The sequence below is a fragment of the Dreissena polymorpha genome, chromosome 2 (genome assembly GCF_020536995.1).
Source record: "Dreissena polymorpha isolate Duluth1 chromosome 2, UMN_Dpol_1.0, whole genome shotgun sequence".
Taxonomy (NCBI): domain Eukaryota; kingdom Metazoa; phylum Mollusca; class Bivalvia; order Myida; family Dreissenidae; genus Dreissena; species Dreissena polymorpha.
The window spans coordinates 107,448,424-107,472,248 of NC_068356.1; the positions used below are offsets into that span (position 1 = coordinate 107,448,424).

General features: G+C 34.9%; 2 protein-coding genes across 3 annotated transcripts in view; one reads left to right on the forward strand and one right to left on the reverse strand.

Annotated features, from left to right (window-relative positions):
• Nucleotides 1–23,825, reverse strand: part of LOC127868416 (putative proline-rich protein 21) — a 408,141-nt gene that overhangs the window by 168,915 nt on the left and 215,401 nt on the right. The gene's annotated exons all lie outside the window — the stretch shown is intronic.
• LOC127868397 (integrator complex subunit 1-like) overlaps nt 1–23,825 on the forward strand; it is a 200,146-nt gene that overhangs the window by 38,004 nt on the left and 138,317 nt on the right. The window contains exons 11-17 of the mRNA XM_052410148.1: nt 2,493–2,601; nt 2,988–3,108; nt 4,753–4,827; nt 10,553–10,710; nt 15,489–15,585; nt 15,775–15,866; nt 22,066–22,202. Coding sequence (XP_052266108.1) covers nt 2,493–2,601; nt 2,988–3,108; nt 4,753–4,827; nt 10,553–10,710; nt 15,489–15,585; nt 15,775–15,866; nt 22,066–22,202 — 789 coding nt within the window. The remainder of the gene's footprint in view (nt 1–2,492; nt 2,602–2,987; nt 3,109–4,752; nt 4,828–10,552; nt 10,711–15,488; nt 15,586–15,774; nt 15,867–22,065; nt 22,203–23,825) is intronic.

Genomic DNA, 23,825 nt, shown 5'->3' on the forward strand with positions numbered 1-23,825 from the left:
AGTTCCACACGCCACACCCATTTTTGGGTCACTAGGTCAAAGGTTAAGGTCACTGTGACCTCTAATATAAAACTTTAACAAAAACCTTAACATTGCCTCTAAGATCAAAGTGCTTCCACTTACAACTTTGAAACTTCATATGTAGATACACCTTGATGAGTTCTACATGCCACACCAATTAGGGTCACTAGGTCAAAGGTCAAGGCCACTGTGACCTCTAAAAAAAAAATAATTCTGACAAGCTTTCGCAGCTGAGCGAGGCACCCGTTATGTGGTGCTCTTGTTTTCTTATTAGCTCAGCTGTTTTCAGAGAAAACCCGAGGTATTGTCATAGCCAGCTCGTTCGCCGTCAGTGTAGTGTTAAAACCTTAACATCGGCTCTAAAATCAAAGTGCTTCTACCTACAACTTTAAAACTTCATATTTATTAGATGATCTTTCAAAAACAAGAGCACCGCATAGCAGGGTGCCAATGCTCGGCTGTGCGTGCAGTTTTGAATATATGAAAGCTTGTCAGAAGAAAAGGAAGATTTTTTTTTTTTTTTTTGGGGGGTCACAGTGACCTTGACCTTTGACCTAGTAACCTCAAAATCGGTGCAGGGTGTAGAACTCATCAAGGTGCAGCTACATATGAAGTTTTGTAGGTGGAAGCACTTTGATTTTAGTGCCAATGTTAAGATTTTAGCACGATGGGGACAGTGGACGAGCTATGACAATACCTCGGGTTTTCTTAGAAAACAGCCGAGCTAATAAATGCCCACACTATACCCCCTCTCACCCCCCTCCGCCTCTGACCCCCCCACCCCAAAAATATATATATATATATTTTAAACATGGTTAAAAAACCACAAATATTTCTTTTTATTATTTCATTTTTGAAAGACTGTTCATTTTTGAAAGATAATATAATAAATGACCACACCCCCACGCTATGCACCCCTCTCCACCCCCACCCCTCCCCCTTTTTGATTTAAGTATTGAGATAGGTCCCTTCACCTTTAAAAAGAAAAATAGATGAGTGGTCTGCACCCGCCAGGCGGTGCCCTTGTCAAATTATATGTACTTGGATCTTAATCACTAGCCATTGGAATTTGAATTTTGCTTGGAGAAACTGATCAGATGACCCATTTTAAAGGTCTCTTTTTAGGTCACAAATTAAGTAAAGAATCCTGATTTTTTTCAGTTGGAAGAACTGCCGGCTTTTACAAATAAACATTTTTACACTTTAAAGGGGCCTTTTCACGTTTTGGTAAATTGACAAAATTTAAAAAAGTTGTTTCGGATTCGCAAATTTTCGTTTTAGTTATGATATTTGTGAGAAAATAGTAATACTGAACATTTACCATACTCTAAAATATCCATTATATGCATCTTTTGACGATTTGAAAATCTGAAAATTATAAAGCGTTGCAACGCGAAACGATCGAATAATTTGGAAAGTTCTGTTGTTGTAGTTATATTCTGTGAAACTACGAGGATTGCTTATACATGTATAAGTAAAAAATACATCTGCTTATAGTATGAGCACAGTGGTCCAGTGGTCTAAGCGGGAGACTTTTTACTCCAGGACTCCAGGGATCAGTGGTTCGAGCCTGGTTTCGGGATACTTTTTTTTTCCTTTTTTATGGGTTCTGAGAGACATATTGAAATTGCACCGTCCTTTAGATAGTCATTTAGTTAGTCAGTTAGTTAGTCTTTCTGTCCGGATAAGTTTTCGCTCAATAAGTCAAGCAATTGTCATCAGATCTTCACCAAACTTTATGAAAATGTGTTAGGCAAAAACCTCTAGGTCAAGTTTGATAATCGGTCAAATTGACCTAGACGCTCTTGAGTTATGGCCCTTGAATCATCGTAAAATTGGGTTTTTCTCGTTTCCGCTTCAATAACGCGAGCAATTGTCATCAGATCTTCACCAAATCATAAAAAAAATTCGTTTCCGCTTGAAAAATGCTCATAACTTCTATGTCGCTTCAGATGTAACCTTCATATTTGGTTTGCATGTGTATATGGACAAGGCCTTTCCATACGCTCACAAATTTTGACCCCTTTGACCTTGACCTTGAACTTATGGTCCGCGTTTAGGTTTCAAAATCTGCGTTCAGGTTTCGAAAAAGCATTTTTTGGGGGCATATGTCTTCCGATGGAGACTGCTCTTCTTTAATTGTATTCTTGTTTTTATACTGGAGATTTTTAGGTCCAATGTTTAAAATTATCAATATAAAGCATTTAATGATAAGCTTCAATACATGCCAAAATCTGTGAAAAGGCCCCTTTAATTTGTAGATATGTTATACCATGGATAACAAATCGGTTGGTCAATTTTTTTTGTAAAACAGATATAAATATAGAATAATGGTTATTAATCAGAACTTTGAAATGTTTACTTCTTGGTAAAAACATATTTTATAAAAATCTGTAGTATACATCCATTATAAAGGATGATATGTTAACTAGATGGTTGTGTGGTACCTTCACTGTGGCATTCCTCCACAGGAGCGGTACCTGGTGTCTGTGACTGACCTGGTGACCATGTGTGCGCTGCAGGCTGTTACACCAGCAGTCAGGGAGGCCAGCACAGCCCTCACCAGGGGAGACAGGAAAGGTCAACATTATACCTGCATATCACACAATTAGCTGCAATCCAACATTTTTATATAAACTTCAATCCTTAATAAACATTACTACTTTTTTTCACTGTATTAATGCTTTCAAGGCCTTGAACAAAAGATGACTAATGTCAATTAAAATTCATTTTATACAGGTCTAAGTTATTGATATTCTAATTATATGTTATAACTTGAATGTTGATTGCATAAATATGTTGAAAATTCAGACCTTTAAAATGATTTTAGTTTTATTGATGTACATATTAATATTAATAGAAGAAATTAAAGATGTCATCTTCCACTCAACAATTTAATATGAACTATAGTTTTGTTTTCTATCTTGAATTTGCATGTTCTGAGGCATGCCTTTGTGTGTGTGTAGATGTTGATGTCCTGTATGCCTACCAGCAGCTTGTGGCAACCATACAGCGTGATGCCATCTGGTGGCTGCATACCATTGTGCCCAGCTTCATGGAGCCCAAACAGCAGGACTATGTGCACTGGTGAGATACCCCTACATGTGAACACTGCTCTCGCAACAAGTCGTTGATCATACTTGATCATCGGTACTTAATTGGATATTAAACTTTGAGACAGTTATTATGCCCCCATTCCAAGAAATTGGGGTATGTTGCTCTTCATCTGGCTTTTAGTAGGTTGTTTATGTTATATGATTGGTCAATAGATCACATGGTATCTTAAGAAGGCTTTGACCTACAATCATTCACTTTAGTGACTTGGTTGGAAAGGCAGACAACTAATGATTTTGAGATGAAGAGGTCAAAGGTAAACTCTTAGGGACAATCATGACATTCACTTAACAACAAAAGAACCAGTAGTATTTGTACAATGGTCATTTTGAGTAATACATAAATACAAGTCATATGTTAACATTCTTACAAAAAACTAATTTTATTAACAAGCATCCTTTAAATTGCATTTGAATTATAATAAAACATTGTCTAAAAAAAGCTCTTTATTACTATTTATTGAATAAATTATTGTACTTTCTGCAGTAGATGGACTCATTAGTGCAATCCCAACCTATGGCTATAACTATATTGATATTTACTAGAATGCCTGTTCCAGCATGATTATTTACCCGTATGCTGTACACAAATACCTTAAAAAGCAACCATGTTCTTTTTTTTGCTGGCTGATGTCTTAGTAATCAATGCAGGTGTGCAGTGTTAAGAAAATCTCTTGCACAAATTTAAGACTTGTCAGCATATTGGTGGCAAATAAGTTGACACACATTTCTTGTTTTTGTTTGTAGCAACACATTGTAAATTTGAAAGGAACGAATATTAGACAAGAAAAGTTAATATATATTTTGTAATGAAAGCAGTTAACAATAAAAAAGTGATGTATGACTATTTCCTTTCATATTGTGACACATGTTCTTTTTATCTCGACTATTATATATGAAATATATATAGTGGAGCTATCCTACTCACCCCGGCGTTGGGCGTTAGCGTGCAAATGTTAAAGTTTACGTACTACCCCAATTATTTCATATGTCCCTTGACATATTTCTTTCATATTTTGCATACTTGTTTACCAACATGACCCCAACCTATAAACAAGAGCAGACAACTGTATCAAGCATTTTGACAGAATTATTGCCCCTTTTATACTTAGAATATGCATATTATTGATAAATCTATGTTAAAGTTCGCGTACCACCCCAAATATTTTCTATGTCCTTTGACATATTGCTTTTATATTTTGCATTCTTCTTTACCAACATGACCTCAATCTATAAAAAAGAGCAGACAACTGTATCAAGCATTTTGACAGAATTATAGCCCCTTTTATACTTAGATAATTGAACATTTTGCTTAAATTGCCATAAATTCTTTATTTATGATCACATTTGATTCATACATTGACAAAACAACACTTACCTGACATACCACAATGCACTCCACCCAAACCATCCCACAGGCCCCACCCCAGAATCCCCCCCCCCCCCCAAAAAAAAAATATTTTTTTCCCTTGTTTTTGAAAGATCATCTATTAAATTACCACACACCCATATTATACCCCCCCCCCCCCTCCATGATGGCTTACGTTATACTGTAAAGCACTCGAATAGTCGAGCGCGCTGTCCTCTGACAGCTCTTGTTATTTCTACTGTTTTATAGCATTCGAAAGGTGCTGTTCTTAGAAAGTGGTGATAACTATGCCAAGGATGGCTGGCCTGCTGAAGCTGACAGGGGGTATGTCAAAGCAAGACTTATTATCCCACCCCCATTTAGTTTTAAACCTATTTATTTTAGCTCGATTGCATAGAAAGCCTAAGGCTTATTTAAAACGCTCTTGAATTCCATTTCCTTGGACTAGAACCAGTACTTGGTGGCTTTGGGGGAGATCTAAAGAACGCTCCCACAGTTGGGATCGAACCCATGACCTCCGGATCGTTAGGCGGACACCTTATCCACTACGCCAATGCGACCTCCCCTTAAAGTGAGAGGCATTTAGCGTTGAAATTTTCTGTATTAAAACCTCTTAACATCTGTACATATCACCTGTAGTTTCTTAGAGTATCACATTCTTAACCAAGTGGAAAGTTCTTGGTCATTAGATTTGGGTATGGTGGATGGCTTAGCATACTGGCGGGTGAGTAAAACAGATGGGTTTGGTTCAATATATTTAATTTGAAAAGACAATCTTGATTTAAAAAAAAATTAGCATGTTTTCATTAAAGGGTGTTGCAGCAGTTTATTTAACCGAGGATATATTTATAGAAACACCTGTGATGCTATTATCACATCTCAATATTTTTGTTATCAGTATCATCAGAAATTACCGAGTTTGTTCATAATACAATGGTCAGTGGTTCGATCCCTGGTGGGGTTCACTTTTTTTCATACTTTTTTTTCTTTCTTTAATTTCATTCTTGTTTGATACTGGCGCTCTTTAGTCCTGTTGTTTACATTAATCAATTTAAATCATTAAATCACAAACTTTAAAACATAACGAAATCTGTGAACAAGTACATGTAAGTTATTTATGATAAAGGTCGAGTTTGGTACGTAATGGTCTTATGTTTGTGATTAAATATTGTTTTTTTTATTAATGTCTTTTGGTAAGGTGTTGTGATTACAGTTCAGATTTTAAACAATTTCTAATGTGTATGCATATTTCTAACAATCTATGTACCGGTACTTGGGTTTTGCCTAATTGCTGTATTTTATGAAATTTGAAGTAGACGGTAGGGATTGTTAAAACAAAAAATCTCTGTTAAAAGTGCGGTGACCCCCTTTATTTATTTGTGTTTTATGACGGCAATACGTAGCTGAATATATTTGAGAAGTTTCGCAGAATTCTATTAGACAGAATTTTTTAAAATTCCATTTATGTGGTAACAGTAGTAAAAAAGTGACGTTTTTTTGGGTGACATTAAAATTATAAAAAATAAATTTCTTAAAAATTAACTCGTGTACTCCATTTTATTGGTAGTGTATGGTTTGATTAAATGGTAAATGATGTATCTAAGCTTATATAATATCTACATGTTGCCAATTTCATAGGTTATTAATTATTTTTACGCAATTAGAGATTTTTCAGTTTTATTGAAAAAGTACATGTTATATAATGGTGAATAAAATCAAAGCAAGGCTGGCGACCCTATGTTTTTATTTCATTTTTCATATAGTATTTGTATATATATCTTAAATATAAATTTTTGACAAAATCTATTAGATGGGAAAAAATCAGCAAAACTGCATCAACACCCCTTAAGAACTAGATGGAATTGTTTTGGGGTTAGCTGGTATGGCCAGCATTTTTTAATTATCTGTTTTACGGGAGCGACCGACCCTATTTTTCGACAAATACAAATAAAAATAAAAGTCACTTTCGTTTTGTTTTTTTACATTTCACCCGCCGACCTAGTATTTTGTCCAAAACAAGAAAAAAAATGCGCAGATTTCCGAAAGTGTTGCTCAAAATTTGTTTATAATACGGGTTGTTTTGTTGTGCAAATTCGACTTGTAAAGCGTCAGAGATTTTCATTGGCTATTGCAGTCAATACCACACGCTATTAGCCAATCGGTGAGTATTTAACAAATGATTTTCATATTGCATTTCCAAATGGCGGACATTAACATCAACGAGACAAATGTAGCATATTTTAAAATCAAATTAATTAAAAACGGAGCAGAAACAATTTCAATTAGAAAAGATAATCTTCAGAACATCATGCCCATATTATGTGATAAGAAATTTAAAATAATAATGAGTTTTGGCAGATGATGCAGAGGTGTCACCATCGATAACTTTCGGTGTGTTAAAAAGTTTTGGGTAGGTTTAATAAATATGCGTATTTATTAAAATGCATACCCTGTAATATTTTTATAGATAAAAATCAACATCCCGAAAATGTCCAAGAAGTACTACTTTACGTTTCTTTATAATGAACATGAGGACTGAACCACAGGTACTTGCATCAATAATTCCATTCCCCACCCACCCATATATATTCTTTATTTAGAAAAAAAGTATGCAACACAGCTTCTGAAGAAAATAACATTGGATTCCGATGTTCGTATGTCCGTCAAAGTCACAAGAAAGTTTTATTTATTTTTCTTGACATTATTTTTCAAAAATGAGTTATTATTTAGCTGAAATATGATGTTCTATCAACTGTAAATAATGTTTTCATACTGCAAGATTTGTACTGCAAGGAATGCGAATAAATTTATCACACCTCAGGCTCTGTTGATAAATGTGCTCAGGGCCCTCGTTTGGCCGTTTTTGGGGCCGAAATTCGGCCACATTCCCACCTTAAATGGTATACTTTTTTCCCCTATTTCAACTAAAATTGCCCCCTCCAAAACAAAAAAAAATATTTTTTTTATACTTTTATACCTATGTTGCCAGCTGGTATCTTGCTATAAACCTTTGATTAAATGTATATTTATGTAAATTACATTAAAATAGAGCAATATTAAGTGTTGAATGATTGGTGAAAAGATCTTGTAAAATTCCCCTTTTCGCCGAAAACGACGTGAAATTCCCCCCTCTAAGGACCCCGGCCCCAATCCCCCAAAGTGTAGCAAGGGCCCTGGTGCTCAATCGGCTCTATGTATTTGTTCCAAGGGTTATTATTATCTTCACATTTATATAGCTCTATCTGTTTATTATATATCCAAAACATGTTATTGCTGTTTCTCCTTAAAATAATACAGACAACACATTCCATAGAAATTTTCATTTGAACTTAAACTGTGAATAAGAGAGGAACAAAATAATATGTGCAAAAGTTTACACCATTTTATTTTGACAATACTGTGAGTCTTTTACGAAATTTTTAAAATAAAATACTATTTAAAAATATACAATTACATAGTTCAAAAGTTGTGTTCTATATATAATTAATCTTGCGAGTAAGTTATATACAGTCAGCAGAGTAATTCTACTAGAACAATTTAAATCCTTGCAACATGTGCTATTTAATTCTTTATACGGCTTTCACTTAAGAAAATGTTCAATGAAATAAATCTAGGTTTCTAGGTATATTGTGTCTTTTACTTCAATATTTTGTTGGGGCTAATATGAAGCCAATGGACATGATACAAAACCTACGAAGATTACCGCCATACAATGTCACATACAAAATAATTATCACCTAACCCATGCGTTTTGAGAGAATAATATTGTTTAACTCTTTATTATATAAGTAAATATTACGCATGCGAAACAAGGACGGGTTATTTTTAACTCCAAATGTATGATTTGATCACACCTAGAAGAAGAAAACACTAACATGTTACACACCAAATATTGAACCCCCGACCCTTGCGGTGTCTGTGTTGTTAGGGATTATCAAAGACATAAATCTATATAAATCAGTTGATCCCTGAAGCGCAAACAGTTTTGACCACGGAGACATGCTTTGAGGAAACTTAGCAAAGAACCACTGTATGGTTGGCATGCAACGCAACAAACCAAAGGGCCTTGCGGTTTCAGAAAATGATTATATTATTTATATTTATAAGCAAAACAGTAACCCCTAGGGAGGGCAAATTTTCTGCATGATTTGAACAAACTTCAACCAGAACCTCATAACGATGTTACACACCAAATATTGTAGTCATGCCTCTTGTGTTCACTTTACACATATAAACACTATAACTCTCTTTGAATATAAAATGAAATGCAGCACATATTTTTATAAGTCTATAACTCACGGTTTCTTAAATAAAATAGTATTTTATGTACTAGAACTTTCACTACACAAAGTTTGGATCAAGATCAATTCAAGCGCAGTCTGATCAGGATCCAAAGTGTTCGCTTAACATCTTTAGAAGTACTGACTAAATGACAATTATGTTGAACAGTTTGGATCCTGATCAGACTGCTCTTTTGGAGCCAAAATGGTCGCAATCGCCCTAAGGTCCTATTTCCTGTTATGTGGCTCATTTTTTCTCATGATTGATACAAATTATCATGATATTAAGCAAGTCTGTTGTATATTAAATAGTATTTTTTAGTGTGCATATTCCTTCCATGGATGAAAGTTACAAAGTTGGTTGTTATTTAAAGCTATAAAACAATTTAAAAAGTTTTCAATTTTTTTTTTAAAGTCAAATGCATGCTATATTTGTTATAAACATACATATGATTAACACTCAACAAAAGTTTAACGATCACTATAATACACTACACACCTGGCGTGGTTAATGGTCTCTATTGAAGCAATATAGTATAATACATGCGAAAGGTGCTTTTACATATAAATATATATAAAAATATGTTTACTATTATTATAAAAAGCTCCTACAACAGTGTAATAAGATATATAAAACACTTAAAGGTTAATGCAAGTATACATAAGGTTAAAATGGCTTAATTTTAAATTTTCAAAAATAAAATAAATAATCAGTTTAGACAGTTTTATTTTTATTTTTTTGGTAGACTGCTCACTTTTCATGACTTTATTTTTATTTATCCCCCCCGACTCAATTTTTTTGAAAAACAATATCCACCCAATACATTGAGTTTGGATGGTGGTATTGCACTGACATTTTGTGTGAAGGTAACTTACAGGTCGACCAAACTTTGGATTGCATTTGGGGTTGAGGTTTGGATAAAGCAAGCTCACTTAGGTCCAACATCCACAGGCTTAGTTATAACAGGTGCCCTGTAAATTGCCCTGTAAATTGCAAGGAAGAACATGTTTGTGTATGTTTATGCATTTCCAACAATGCAATTCCAAAATTTTAAAACCAGTTGCAACATAATTGCAAAACCATCGAAGAAAAGGGGGTATATAGTTTTTGCACTGTCCGTCAGTCTGTCAGTCTGTCACACTTTTCGTGTCCGCTCTCTAATTCAAATAGTTTTCATCCGATCTTTACGAAACTTGGTCAGAAGTTGTATCTAGACAATATCTAGGTCATGTTCGAATATGGGTCATGCCGGGTCAAAAACTAGGTCACGGGGTCGAAAAAAACAAATCCAAGGGAAGTAATAAGCTTTAAATGGACATAATTCTCTGACCTGCCAAATTATTTATTTTTCAGCAGCAGTAGTAGTAGTAGTAATGGTAGTACTAATAGTAGTATGTTATGTTATATCAGAGCCTTGCCTTTAGGACATTTTCATTGGCTGATTCAATTGAGGGAACAAGATAGTATCTTTTCCCCTCCATATAATCCGCGTCTGTGATTGGCTGATTATCTTGTGCGCTTAATATAGCGATTGTGTTTGCCGCTCCAAAAAAAAAGACAGGAAAACACATTTTCTGTTTTCCCGTCTTATTTATTTGTTTTTGGAGCAGAAAACACAATTTCTGTTTCTCTGTCTTTTTCTTTTTTTTATTTGGACAGCAGATGTCACCTTATTTCCAACGTAGTTAAAATGTTAATGCTGTCATCCTATTGGCTCAACGTATAATGTGCCATGAGTGGGGTGTACATGACTGATGTTGGATTACAGACCCATGATACGGCTAGCTCAGGACTGTCCAGTGCTGGAGGACACTCTTATGCGCATCCTAGTGATTGGGCTCTCCCGCGACTTTGCTCTCGGACCACCTGATGCAGTCGAGTTGGCAGACATCTTGATCCGACGAGCAGCTAGTTTGCAATATGAAGGTCAATAACTATTGCACACACACGTATGCACTCACACATACATACACTCACAATCAACTTATGTACACGCTTTAACTGTTCATGACAAGATCTACCTTCATGACATAAATATAATAGTATTTATAGGTGTTATTTTTTTATTTTTTCCCCTACCGGTTTCATTAATGGTTTGCGCTCTGTGTGTCCGTCAGTCCGTGAGTCTGTGAGTCTGTCACACTTTTCTGGATCCTGCAATAACTTCAAAAGTTCTTCATATTTTTTTATGAAACTTGAAACATGGACAGATGGCAATATGGACATGATGCATGTCATTTCATTTTCTTCCTACGTCAAAAATTATGATTGCTATGGCAACAAATAAAAAAAAAAATCTAAAAATGGGTGGAACCGGTAGAGGACATATATTGCTTGGCAATAGTCTTGTTTTAAAATCAAATAGTTTCTTGATACTTCAATGTTTATTTGATTTCAAGTTGCACTGACAACTATATTTTTTCAGTTACTTCACACAGACATCATGCCGACGGTTGATTTTCTTCATGTCACCATTGTTGTCACTAAAACAGCTTTGTTTCTTCAAGTTTATGTCTCAGTATCAATAAGCAAATGGCGGTTATGTAATTACAACTTATCATCTGACCTTAAAGGTTAGATAACAATAGATATGGTGACATTATAATAACAGTAAAAAGTTCTTTATGTTTTTTTAGCTAACCTGAATACAATGTGCTCATGGTGCGCTTTTGTGATGCCTTTTTTCTCTTGGTCATCATGCCTTGTCAACATTGACCTCGTTGACACTTTAGACGCCACATTTTTTTTTATCTCCATGAAACTTTGAAAAGATTTGTCCTGATGATATCTTAGCCCAGTTTGAACCTGGGTCAATAGAGGTAGAAATACTATGTCATTAGGTCAAATTAAAGAAAAAAGTTGTTAACACATTAGAAGTCACATTTATTGTCCACTCTTCATGAAACTTGGTCAGAACATTTGTTCTAATTATATTTCAGGTGAGATCAAAAATAGTTTCGGTTCATTGAAAAACATTTTTGCCAGGGCCGGTGTTGCTTTTCTTCTATGGCTGTAATGAAAGCTTGTATATAGTCTTGAAGTCTCATTTTTAGTTGAACCATTATAAAACTTAATCAGAATGGTCTATTGATATCGGGGATCAAGATACGAAATGATTCCATTCTGCCCAAATTGAAATGTATTGGTTTTGCTTGTAATTTTGTCTAAAATGTAACATTTTAACACAGGTTGAATTTGTTTCTTTCTGAGGATGATTACAACCATTAAATAAACACTATGATAGTGTGATATTGAAGTAGTTTTTGTTAATGATGATGATGATGATCAGGTTTACAAGTTACTCATACCTCTCTATATTAACACTATGTATGCTGCTGTTCAGGTCTACACGTAACACAAACTTTTCCATGTTCACACTGCATGTATGATGTTGTTTAGGTCTACAGGTAACACATACACCTCTGTAATAACACTGTATGTATGGTGCTGTTCAGTACAAGTAACACATCCCACCCAATGTTAACACTGTATGTATACTGTTGTTCATGTCTATAAGTAACACATACCCCTCTATGTTAACACTGTATGTATGCTTCAAAAACTTCATTGCATTTTCCTGAATGGCAGTCTACAGACATTATCCTTTGCAGGCAACCTAAAACACACGACAATGTTTCAACACACTATTCTTGCTGACATTTTATCTTGAATTTTGGAACAGTGCAAATCTTCAACACTTTAAGTCTGCAACATTACAACAGTTTTGCAATATGGTGGATAGAGCGTACAAAGAATAACAAAGTAAATTAAAAGCAATTATTTATTGCTTTAATGGTACCATTTGCATGAGTTTGTGCTTTATACAGATAAATGTTGATAAGTTTTTGCAGTATCAGTGTTCCGTAGCCCTTGCAGTGATGATCAAATTTTGCACCTTAGGACAATAGACAGTGCATTGCAACTCTAAGCAACCCTTCAGGTTATAAAGCTGAGTGTTGAATTATTGCAACTACAAGTAACACGTTCCCCTCCATTTTAACACTTTATGTTTGCTGTTGTTCAGGTCTACAGGTTACACATACCCCTCAGTGTTAACACTTTATGTATGCTGTTGTTCAGGTCTACAGGTTACACATACCCCTCAGTGTTAACACTTTATGTATGCTGTTGTCAGGTCTACAGGTTACACATACCCCTCAGTGTTAACACTGTATGTATGCTGCTGTTCAGGTCTGCTAGTTACACATAACCCTCCATGTTAACACTGTATGCATCATGTTGTTTAGGGGTACATGTTACACAAACTCTTCCATGTTAACACGTTATGTTTGCTGTTGTCCAGGTCTACAAGTAGCACATGCCCCTCCATTTTAACACTGTATGTTTACTGCTGTTCAGGTCTACAAGTAACACACATTTACTGCTGTTCATGTCTACAAGTAACACATTCCCCATTCATGTTATTACTGTATGTGTGATGTGGTTCAGGTCTACAGGTTATAAATTCCCTTCCATGTTAACACTGTATGTATGCCTCTGTTCAGGTCTACAAGTAACACATTCGCTTTCATGTTAACACTTTATGTATGTTGCTGTTCCAATATACAAGAAACACTCCCCTCCCATGTTCATAATGTTTGTATGCTGCTGTTCAAGTTTTAATTAACATTTACTCCTCCAAGTTTACAATGTATGTATGCTGTTATTCAGGTCTACAAGTAACACATACTCCTTCATTTTAACACTGAATGCATTCTGCTTTTCAGATCTACAGGTTACACATACTCCCTCCATGATAACATTGTATGTATGCTGCTGTTCAGGTTCACATGCAATACATTCCTTTCCATTTTAACACTGTATGTATGCTGCTGTTTAGTTCTACAAGTATCACATACTCTTCCATGTTAACACTTTATGTTTGCTGCTGTTCAGGTCTACAAGTAACATATACTGCTTCATGTTAACATTGTATGTATGCTGCTGTTTAGTTCTACACGTAACACATGCTCTTCCATGTTAACACTTTATGTTTGCTGCTGTTCAGGTCTACAAGTAACATGTACTCCTTCATGTGAACAGTGTATGTATGCTGTTGTTTGGGTCTACAAGTAACACATACCCTCCTTGTTAACCCTGTATGTATGCTCTTGTTCAGGTCTATAAGTTACAGATACCCCTCCATGTGAACACTGTATGTATGCTGTTGTTCAGGTTTACAAGTTACACATACTTTTTCATGCAAACACTGTAAATATACTGCTGTTTAGGTCAACAAGTAACGCATACTCCTCCATGATGACACTTTTTGTATGCTGTTGTTCATGTCTACAGGTAACACATACCCCACTATCTTAACACTGTATTTATGCAATTGTTTAGGTCTATAAGTAACACCTACTCTTCCATGTTGACAATGTATTTATGTTGTTGTTTAGGTCTACAGGCAACACATGCCCGTCAATGTTAACAATGTTTGTATGCTGCTGGTATCAGGGTGACAGATTACACATTTCCCTCCAGGTTTAAACGGTTTGGTTGACAATTTCAGGCTGACTGGTATTACAGATCGCTCCAGGTTAACACTGTGTGTATGCTTTTTTCAGGTCAACAGGTAACACATACCCCTCTATGTGAACACTGTATATATGCTGATTTCAGTTCAACAGGTAACACATGCCCCTCTATGTGAACACTGTATATATGCTGATTTCAGGTTGACAGGTAACACATACCCCTCTATGTGAACACTGTATATATGCTGATTTCAGGTCAACAGGTAACACATACCCCTCTATGTGAACACTGTATATATGCTGATTTCAGGTCAACAGGAAACACATACCCCTCTATGTGAACACTTGATATATATGCTGATTTCAGGTCGACAGGTAACACATACCCCTCAATGTGAACAATATATATATGCTGATTTCAGGTCGACAGGTAACACATACCCCTCTATGTGAACACTGTATATATGCTGATTTCAGGTCGACAGGTAACACATGCCCCTCTACGTGAACACTGTATATATGCTGATTTCAGGTAGACAGGTAACACATGCCCCTTTATGTGAACACTGTATATATGCTGATTTCAGGTCGACAGGTAACACATACCCCTCGATGTAAACACTGTATATATGCTGATTTCAGGTAGACAGGTAACACATGCCCCTTTATGTGAACACTGTATATATGCTGATTTCAGGTCAACAGGTAACACATACCCCTCTATGTGAACACTGTATATATGCTGATTTCAGGTCGACAGGTAACACATGCCCCTCTATGTGAACACTGTATATATGCTGATTTCAGGTTGACAGGTAACACATGCCCCTCTATGTGAACACTGTATATATGCTGATTTCAGGTCGACAGGTAACACATACCCCTCGATGTGAACACTGTATATATGCTGATTTCAGGTTGACAGGTAACACATGCCCCTCTATGTGAACACTGTATATATGCTGATTTCAGGTCGACAGGTAACACATGCCCCTCTATGTTAACACTGTATATATGCTGATTTCAGGATGACAGGTAACACATGCCCCTCTATGTGAACACTGTATATAGGCTGATTTCAGGTCGACAGGTAACACATACCCCTCTATGTGAACACTGTATATATGCTGATTTCAGGTCGACAGGTAACACATACCCCTTTATGTGAACACTGTATATATGCTGATATCAGGTCAACAGGTAACACATACTCCTCCTTGATTTCAGGTCGACAGGTGCTGCATGTGGCCAGACTGGAGCTGTTTGATGCCCTGCTCAACCTCTGTTCATACAGGCACCCAGAGAACATTGTGTTGCCCTCGGGGTGGGTACCTCTTGCAATCCTCACCTTGATCTGTCTTTAACTTGATATAAACCCAGAAAGCTGTTTCATACAACTTGTATTGTGAGTCATATTTTTAACAATGATTTGTTGACACCTGTGTAAGCAGTTTATTTCACAGGTTTGTTTTCCAGTTGAGAAGCAAATTTGATGACCACTTGTATGTTGCAGCTACCAGGCCCCACAGCTGGCCATCTCAAGTCTGTACTGGAAGGCTTGGATCATACTGCTTATAATCTCTGCATTCAACCCGGCAACATTTGGTACAAACAGTAACACAATACTTATCATACACATCCTTAAAGTGCCTAAATTCCAGATAAAAGAACTTAAATGTTTTTTCCCAGTGATTCAGTATAGTATTCCTTAACACAATGTGCTCAGCTTTGGTGATCATCTCTTGTCTGTACTGGGTTGTCAGCATAATCCTTGTGAACACTCTATAGGCCACATTTATTGCCAAATTCTAATTAAACATGGTCAGAACATAATGATATTGTGGTCAAGTTTGAAACTGTCTAACGTAGGGTCAAAAACAAAGTCATTTGGTCATCTTTAAAAAAACAAAAAGCTTGTGAATACTCAAGAAGCCACATCGTTTGCTAAATGACTATGAGACTTGCTTAGAACAAATGGTCTGATTATATTTCTGCCTAGTTCAAAAATGGTTCTTTTGCGTTGAAAATCATGACTGCCTATTTACCTAATGGCTATTGTAAAACATGAATTCTCTAGAAGTCACTTTTATTTTGTCAAAACTTCATCATGTTATTTTGTTTGCACTTTTGTTCTTCTGGTATCTGAGCCTTGTTCTAAAATGATTCCGTTCTGTTAAAACAAGCTGTCAATAGGTGGGGCTGTTTTGCTTATTCGGCTATAGTAATTTTTGTTATTAAACGTTGTCCTGAGAATATCTTGAAAAAACATTAATGGATAACAAATTGAAAGTTTATAGGTAGGTAGATCTAATTATGATGGTGCGCAGTGGACAGGACTATAACATTTACTTGCATTATTTTAGAGTTATTGCCCTTTGTTTATTTTCCAGTTCAAATTGTGTAAGGAACAGATCTTAAAAATGATAAGAGGCATCATCTGGAAACTTAATAAGCCCTATTTCTAGTTATTGGAGTTGGAAGCTGATATGAAGGCATTGCTTTGAAAATTTATCTGGTTCACCTCCTTAAATTTGAAAATTAATTTCTTGGCATTGTATTATTTCTTGTTTGAATTTATAAATGTTCATCTGTTAGTACACATATGCTATTTACTAGAACAGATTCAAAAATATGTTTGTGGTAATTAAATTTGGTTACTGAAAGTTATTCTATAATAGTGGAAATATAGTTTATCAAACTGTTTTGGGACAGCTCTTGATTGCCAACTCATTAGTAAACTTGGTCAAACATGTGTTTATATTGTTTATATTGTTATCAGAGTTTAAGAATGGTTCCAGCCAGTTGAAAAACATGGCTGTAAGGGGCGGGGCAGATTACTTTAAATGGCTTTAATGAAAAAAACACTACAAATGAGTGAACAATATAGAAGTCACCTTTTGCCTAATAATAATGGCACTTGCTTAGAAATTTGTTCTTATGATATTAGGGCAAAGTTATGAAATTGTTTGGTTAAAAAAAAAAGATCTGATGGGGGTGTGGTAGCTGATTTCCTATAGTGAGACATTTTCAGCTCAGAACAGTTACGTTCATAAGGATCTCAGGTGAGGGCAAAATGTCAAAGTAAAAGTCAAATTAGGACATGATTCAGGTTGGTAAAACAGACATTGCGCAAGCAATCATGCAATTTTACTACAATATGTTACCAAACGCTATTCACCATGTGGAACCAGCAAGATGCCCCCAAGGCTTTTATCAGTTCCTCAAAGGTCATGGTCACACTTATAGGTCAACACTAGTATATGTATATATATATATATATCTTCCAGCTTGTGTAATTGTATCGGTTTCATTCACCCGACAATTTTATAATACTTTTCCAAATATATTCACCATTTGGTAACAGCATTTTGCGTGCATAGCCTATGTCATATCTTAAAGTAAATCTTGAAGGTTTATCTTCAGAATAAGGAAATTATGCAGATTTTGCAGACATATGTTCATTCAAGCAGCAATTTTAAATTAACATACTTCACATGTTCATCCCCTAGGTTGGAGCTCAAAGGATAAGGTCACACTCACATTAAAATAATTACAAAATAAATGGAATTTTTGACAACGTTGTTGACACATTGGTAACGGACATCTTGTTATTAAGTGAATGATCACCTCTAATAGAATCATGAAGAAATTCAATACTTTTTTTTCCCAAAATGGTCTACCAAATGTTACTTTGTTTGAAAAAGATCATGCTACTGTAATTATGATGTTTAGTTGAAACAGTTATTTTGTAAAATGTATTTAACTTCTTTGGTCAAGTTATTTCTGAAAGATATTCATTAATAAACTATTCTACACTGAAATGTACAAATTAATAGTAAATAAATAAATAGGGATACATGAATTGGATAGTATTGCATCTTGATTATTTGTCTTTCTTTAAAATAATTTTAGTGCTTCTTTATTGAATACATTAATGTGTTTATTTGATAATATTTGATAATATTTTGTTAATTTGTTTGGAAAACAATGAGACCATTATGTGAATTTCCATTGAAAACAGGCTATGGAAATAGAACAGGTTAAAGAACATTTACAATCACTTGTAATATATCAATATCAGGGTTTTTTCAGCACTGTCTGTGCCTCCCCTGCGCCTCCGGGAAACGGAGGCATTCCCAAAGCAAACGGACCCGTTCCCAATCGAATTTTGATTGCATTTTTCCCAATTCCAAAAAATAAAATCTTCCAAAATCGTAAAAAGTAAACATAATTTATATCGAAAGAGTGACTTCCCTTCATTCGCGACGTAATAAAGCCTTTAGTGACACAGATTTTTTGGTGTATTTGCTGGATGCATTTACTCTCAGCGATGACGTTCGAACTGTTCCGCATTATACAAGAGTATATAGAGCCGCACAATACACATTCTATACCATATCTGAAGACGCTTATTTTCAATCATGGCTTCGCACAATAGTAAAAATTACATTAAAAAAACAAAAAAAACATACGCTAAAGGATGTGTAATGATATCATCGATGTTTTCGAAACGCTTAGAATCTTCCGAAATTACTGCCGCGAGTAACCCTGAACAGACAGGCTCGGATAATACGCAGCAAAATGTAACAGCAACAGAAGTAATGCCAGTGCCGTCAATCACAAAATCGACAACTGAATGCTCAGAACCTTGTAAGAAAGTTGTAGTTCAATCGTCATTTAATACATTAAAGTATGAAATAAAATACCCATGGCTCTATTTTAGCTCGGCCAAAAATGTTGCTGTAACTTGTGTTTGGGCAGTGTTTGTTTTGCATGTGTTTATATAAAGAAAATTGTTAAACCACAGACTTATTTAAGCATGATTAATTCAATTTTTTTTCCCCAAAATGAGCCGTTTCACGAAACAAAAATTCCCAAAATGGGCAATTTTGTCGATAAAAAATTCCCAATTTGGTCAGACTCCTTTTCCCAAAGTAGGCACAAAACCCCCTGAATATGTATGTCTTTATTGTCATGAAATAAATACATCCTGTCACTTTGCATACATATGATAGTTAACCTTATTAAAAACTAATTAATCTGTGAACCAAAAAACCCTTAATATAATACTTTCAAAACTGTAATATTTTCTGTACTGCCTGGGAAACAAAAGGCAATTTATGACCTACATTTGTAACATAAACGCCATATCATGTGGTGATAAACAGCTATTAATTAAAAGTCAAACTAGTGTTATATGTTTGTTGGTGAATATATGAAAATGTATTTAATTTTCCTCTGAAAAGCTTGTGAATGCAACAAAAATTGCTAGTGTTTATTTAAATATTGCTAATTTTTGCATTATATTTTAATTTTCGTTGTTTGAAAAAAAACACACACATAATATAATGCATTCACATCTTTAATCAGTGTTGTAATAAAAACGTAATGAAAATATGCCTTGGTAAATAACATTTATAAAATAAAATTCTGATACAGCAACTAAGCTGTTAACTGCTCAAGAATTCATGATAATACAATATTCTTTAGGTAATTGATGTTTTTATGCCCCCGGTAGGGTGGCATATAGCAGTTGAACTGTCGGTCAGTATGTCAGTCTGTCCATCTGTCCGAAAAAAAACTTTAACATTGGCCACAAGTTTTGCAATATTGAAGATAGCAACTTGATATTTGGCATGCATGTGTATCTCATAAAGCTGCACATTTTGAGTTGTGGAAGTTCAAGGTCAAGGTCATCCTTCAAGGTAATTTTTTTTAAAATTATTTCAAAGCGGCGCAGTATGGGGATTGTGTTTCTGACGAACACATCTCTTGTTAAGATCTTTATTATGGCAAGCAATTAATCTTGTTAATTGGTAAGCACAACATTAAATAGGCAGACTAAAGTCTTAATTGAATTTTGCTTATTACAGGTTTACATACTTGAAGATAATACTTTATAGTCTCCTCAACCCTAGTTATTTTTCATATATTGAATAAAACAAAAAATGCCAATCATCAAAACATTTTCTTTAATTGGAACAACAATTTTACTGATTTGTTTTCCCCGGCAAAAGGAGAATTGCAATGCATAAACAAAATTACCCTACACTTAATAATTGTTTATGATTATACTGTATATCAATGGATATGCACCCATTCCATAAACATAATTTATTTTGTGGGGGATATACATTCAACAAATTTGCTTGTTTGGTAGTGTACTGATGTGTTTTCAAAACTTCAAATATACATACATGTACTTATGAGATTGTTTGGTGACAGCTTTTGATGCCATCAGCAGCTTGGGATGTTGTGTCAGGCTGGCAATATTGTTAAATGGCAGTATATCAAAACTGGGAAGTATTCATTGCAGTATATCAAAACTGGGAAGTATTCATGGCAGTATATCAAAACTGGGAATTATTCATGGCAGTATATAAAAACTGGGAATTATTCATGGCAGTATATAAAAACTGGGAATTATTCATGGCAGTATATCAAAACTGGGAATTATTCATGGCAGTATATCAAAACTGGGAATTATTCATTCCTTGATGAAATTCATTTTTAGCTCATCTATTTTTTTTTAAAAAGTTATGAGCTATTGTCATCACCTAGGCACGGCGTCCGGTTAAGTTTTGCGTTTAGGTATACTTTTCTCATAAAGTATCAATGCTATTGCATTTAAACTTGGTACACTTACTTACTATCATGAGGGGACTGGGCAGGCAAAGTTAGATAATTCTGGCTTGCATTTTGACAGAAGTATGTGCCCTTTTTATACTTAGAAAATTGAAAATTTTGGTTAAGCTTTCCGTTTAGCTCCATTTTATTCCTTAAGTATCAAAGCCATTGCTTTCATACTTGCAACACTTACTTACTATCATAAGGGGACTGTGCAGGCAAAGTTGTGTAACTCTGACTGGCATTTTGACAGAATTATGTGCCCTTTTTATACTTTGAAAATTGAAAATTTGGTTAAGTTTTGTGTTTAGGTCCACTTTTTTCCTAAAGTATCAAAGCCATTGCTTTCATACTTGCAACACTTACTAACTATCGTAAGGGGACTGTGCAAGCAAAGTTATGTAACTCTGACTGGCATTTTGACGGAATTATGGGCCCTTTATACTTGAAAATTTGGTTAAGTTTTGTGTTTTGGTCCACTTTACCCCTAAAGTATCATAGATATTGCTTTCATACTTGGAACACTTCAAGGTCATCCTTCAAGGTCAAAGGTCAAATAAATAATATTTCAAAGCGGCCTTCTCATAAAGCTGCACATTTTGAGTGTCGGAAGTTCAAGGTCAAGGTCATCTTTCAAGGTCAAAGGTAAAAAAAACAAAACAAAATTTTTCAAAGCAGCGCAATAGGGGGCATTGTGTTTGTGACAAACACATCTCTTGTGTTTTTCAAACATGGTTAAAAAACACAAATATTTATTTTTATTATTTTATTTTTGAAATACCGTCCAACCATCCCACCCAAGAATCCCCCCCTCCCCCCCCCCCCCCAAAATAATTTTTTTTTGCATTTTTTTGCTGGAAGAAAATGTAATAAATGACCACACCCCCGCACTATACACCCCTCTCCACTCCACCCCTCCCGCCTTTGTGATTGAAATTGAGAAAGGTCCCTACACCTTTAAAAAGAAAAATAGATGAGCGGTCTGCACCTGCAAGGCGGTGCTCTTGTTAAAAATGTTGCAGTTTTTTCCTTTTTATTGGTTAACCTTTATTGGTTCCTATTAAAAAGTCAAAAAGCGAGTCTCCTATCTTTTACAATCATTTTATGTATTATTAGTACATTATGTTTTATTCATAGCTTTCAGTTTAATACTATTCCTTAATTATTATTTTATAAGGGTTATCAGCCTGGGAAAACTATCCAACTCTGAAATGCCTGATAGAGATGGTGATGACCAACAACTACAAGTTTCCCCCTCCCACCACGGCAGCTGATGATTCCTCCATAGAGGAAATCAGGAGCAACGAGATACAGGTGACTTCTGCTTAAACTTTCACTCGTTTAAGTCAGCAAGCCTTTTGAAACAACTGTTCCATTTCTTATTTATTTGTCTGTTTGAAATGTTTATCGTCTATTATTTCACTGGTCTCTCAGTAAACGAGAAATGATCGTGAATCCTCTTAAATTTCATGCAAAATGTCACTCAAACTTTTACAGCCAAAGAACCTTAATTTATGTTGATGAAAAGTGAATTTTTTAGATGTTTATTAGAGTTGTGAACTGTTGGCGTTTGTTGTACTATTGAGTATACACTTTAAAAAATATATAATTTGCCAGACAAGGCAGTATTTATATATAGAGGTTACTTTAGCCATGGCCAGGTAACTTTAGTTTGTGCACAAAATAACGTAATTTCATGCAATATTTAAGAGTCTTATGGAAGTGTCAGTAGATTAGTTGACATGAAAGGTAGGTTAAGTTTGGATTTTTGTTTTTGTTACTTTCACTATTCCTTCCCTTGAAAAAGCAGGCAAAATATTGCTTTTCAGTTGTCCTTTGGTTGTGATATGTTTTTTTAAAGACCATTCAGTTTCAGCGTAACTGGTTAGCAAGTATTTGTTGTACAGCAGTATTTCCCTGATGTTCAATTTATTTCGTGTATTGAAACACCTAAACACAATTTGGTTAGTCACATACTTACAGACGCTTGTTTTTTTATGTCTCCCACCACTATAGTGGGGGACAAATTGTTTTTGCCCTGTCTGTTGGTTTGTTTGTGTGTTTGTTTGCTCCAACTTTTTTTTGCCATAACTTTTGCTATATTGAAGATAGCAACTTGATATTTGGCATGCATGTGTATCTCATGGAGCTTCACATTTTGAGTGGTAAAAGGTCAAGGTCATCCTTCAAGATCAAAGGTCAAAAACAAATTCAAGGGAAGTAATAAGCTTTAAAGGGAGATAATTATCTGTACCTGCCAAATGAAAAAAATAAAAAAATAAATCAAAGCGGGGCAGTAGGGGACACAGTGTTTCTGACAAACACATATCTTGTTTTATAAGTTAAAGACAGCAATTCGTTAAGGCAAGTATTAAAGTTAAACAATCAAATTGTTTACAAATTCTTCTCAATGAAATATGACCTCCATGCGGGGGATATTTATAACATGGGCACGCGCAAAAGATGTCCCTTAATAAAACCTGACCTGTGTGCTTGTGATTTTTGTTCGCCTACTACAAAAGAGCAGATCACAAGTAGTTTACTTACAACCTTTTTTTAAACCAGAAACTGATGTGATCAACAGTCACACATTATTTAAATTGTTGCATTTGTACATGAAAACTTGACACTTTTTGTTGTATACAGGTTTCTGAATTGCTGGCAAAATGTACCTTGTAAACATTTCAAAGAAATAGAAAAATCTAATTGAACAGTATAACTTAACTTTTCGGATTTTCTCCCTTGAAAATGGATAGTGTTATTAAATTATAACTCAATTTTCACATGCAGAAGACGAAATATTGAACCATGAAATTAATGTATTTATGTCATTTTAACGTTAATGTTAAGAAAAGTTTCATTTTAACTCTTTATTTGTTTCAAATTACTCCATTTATATAAATGTCACGTAAATACTTCTGTACAGTGGAAAATTAC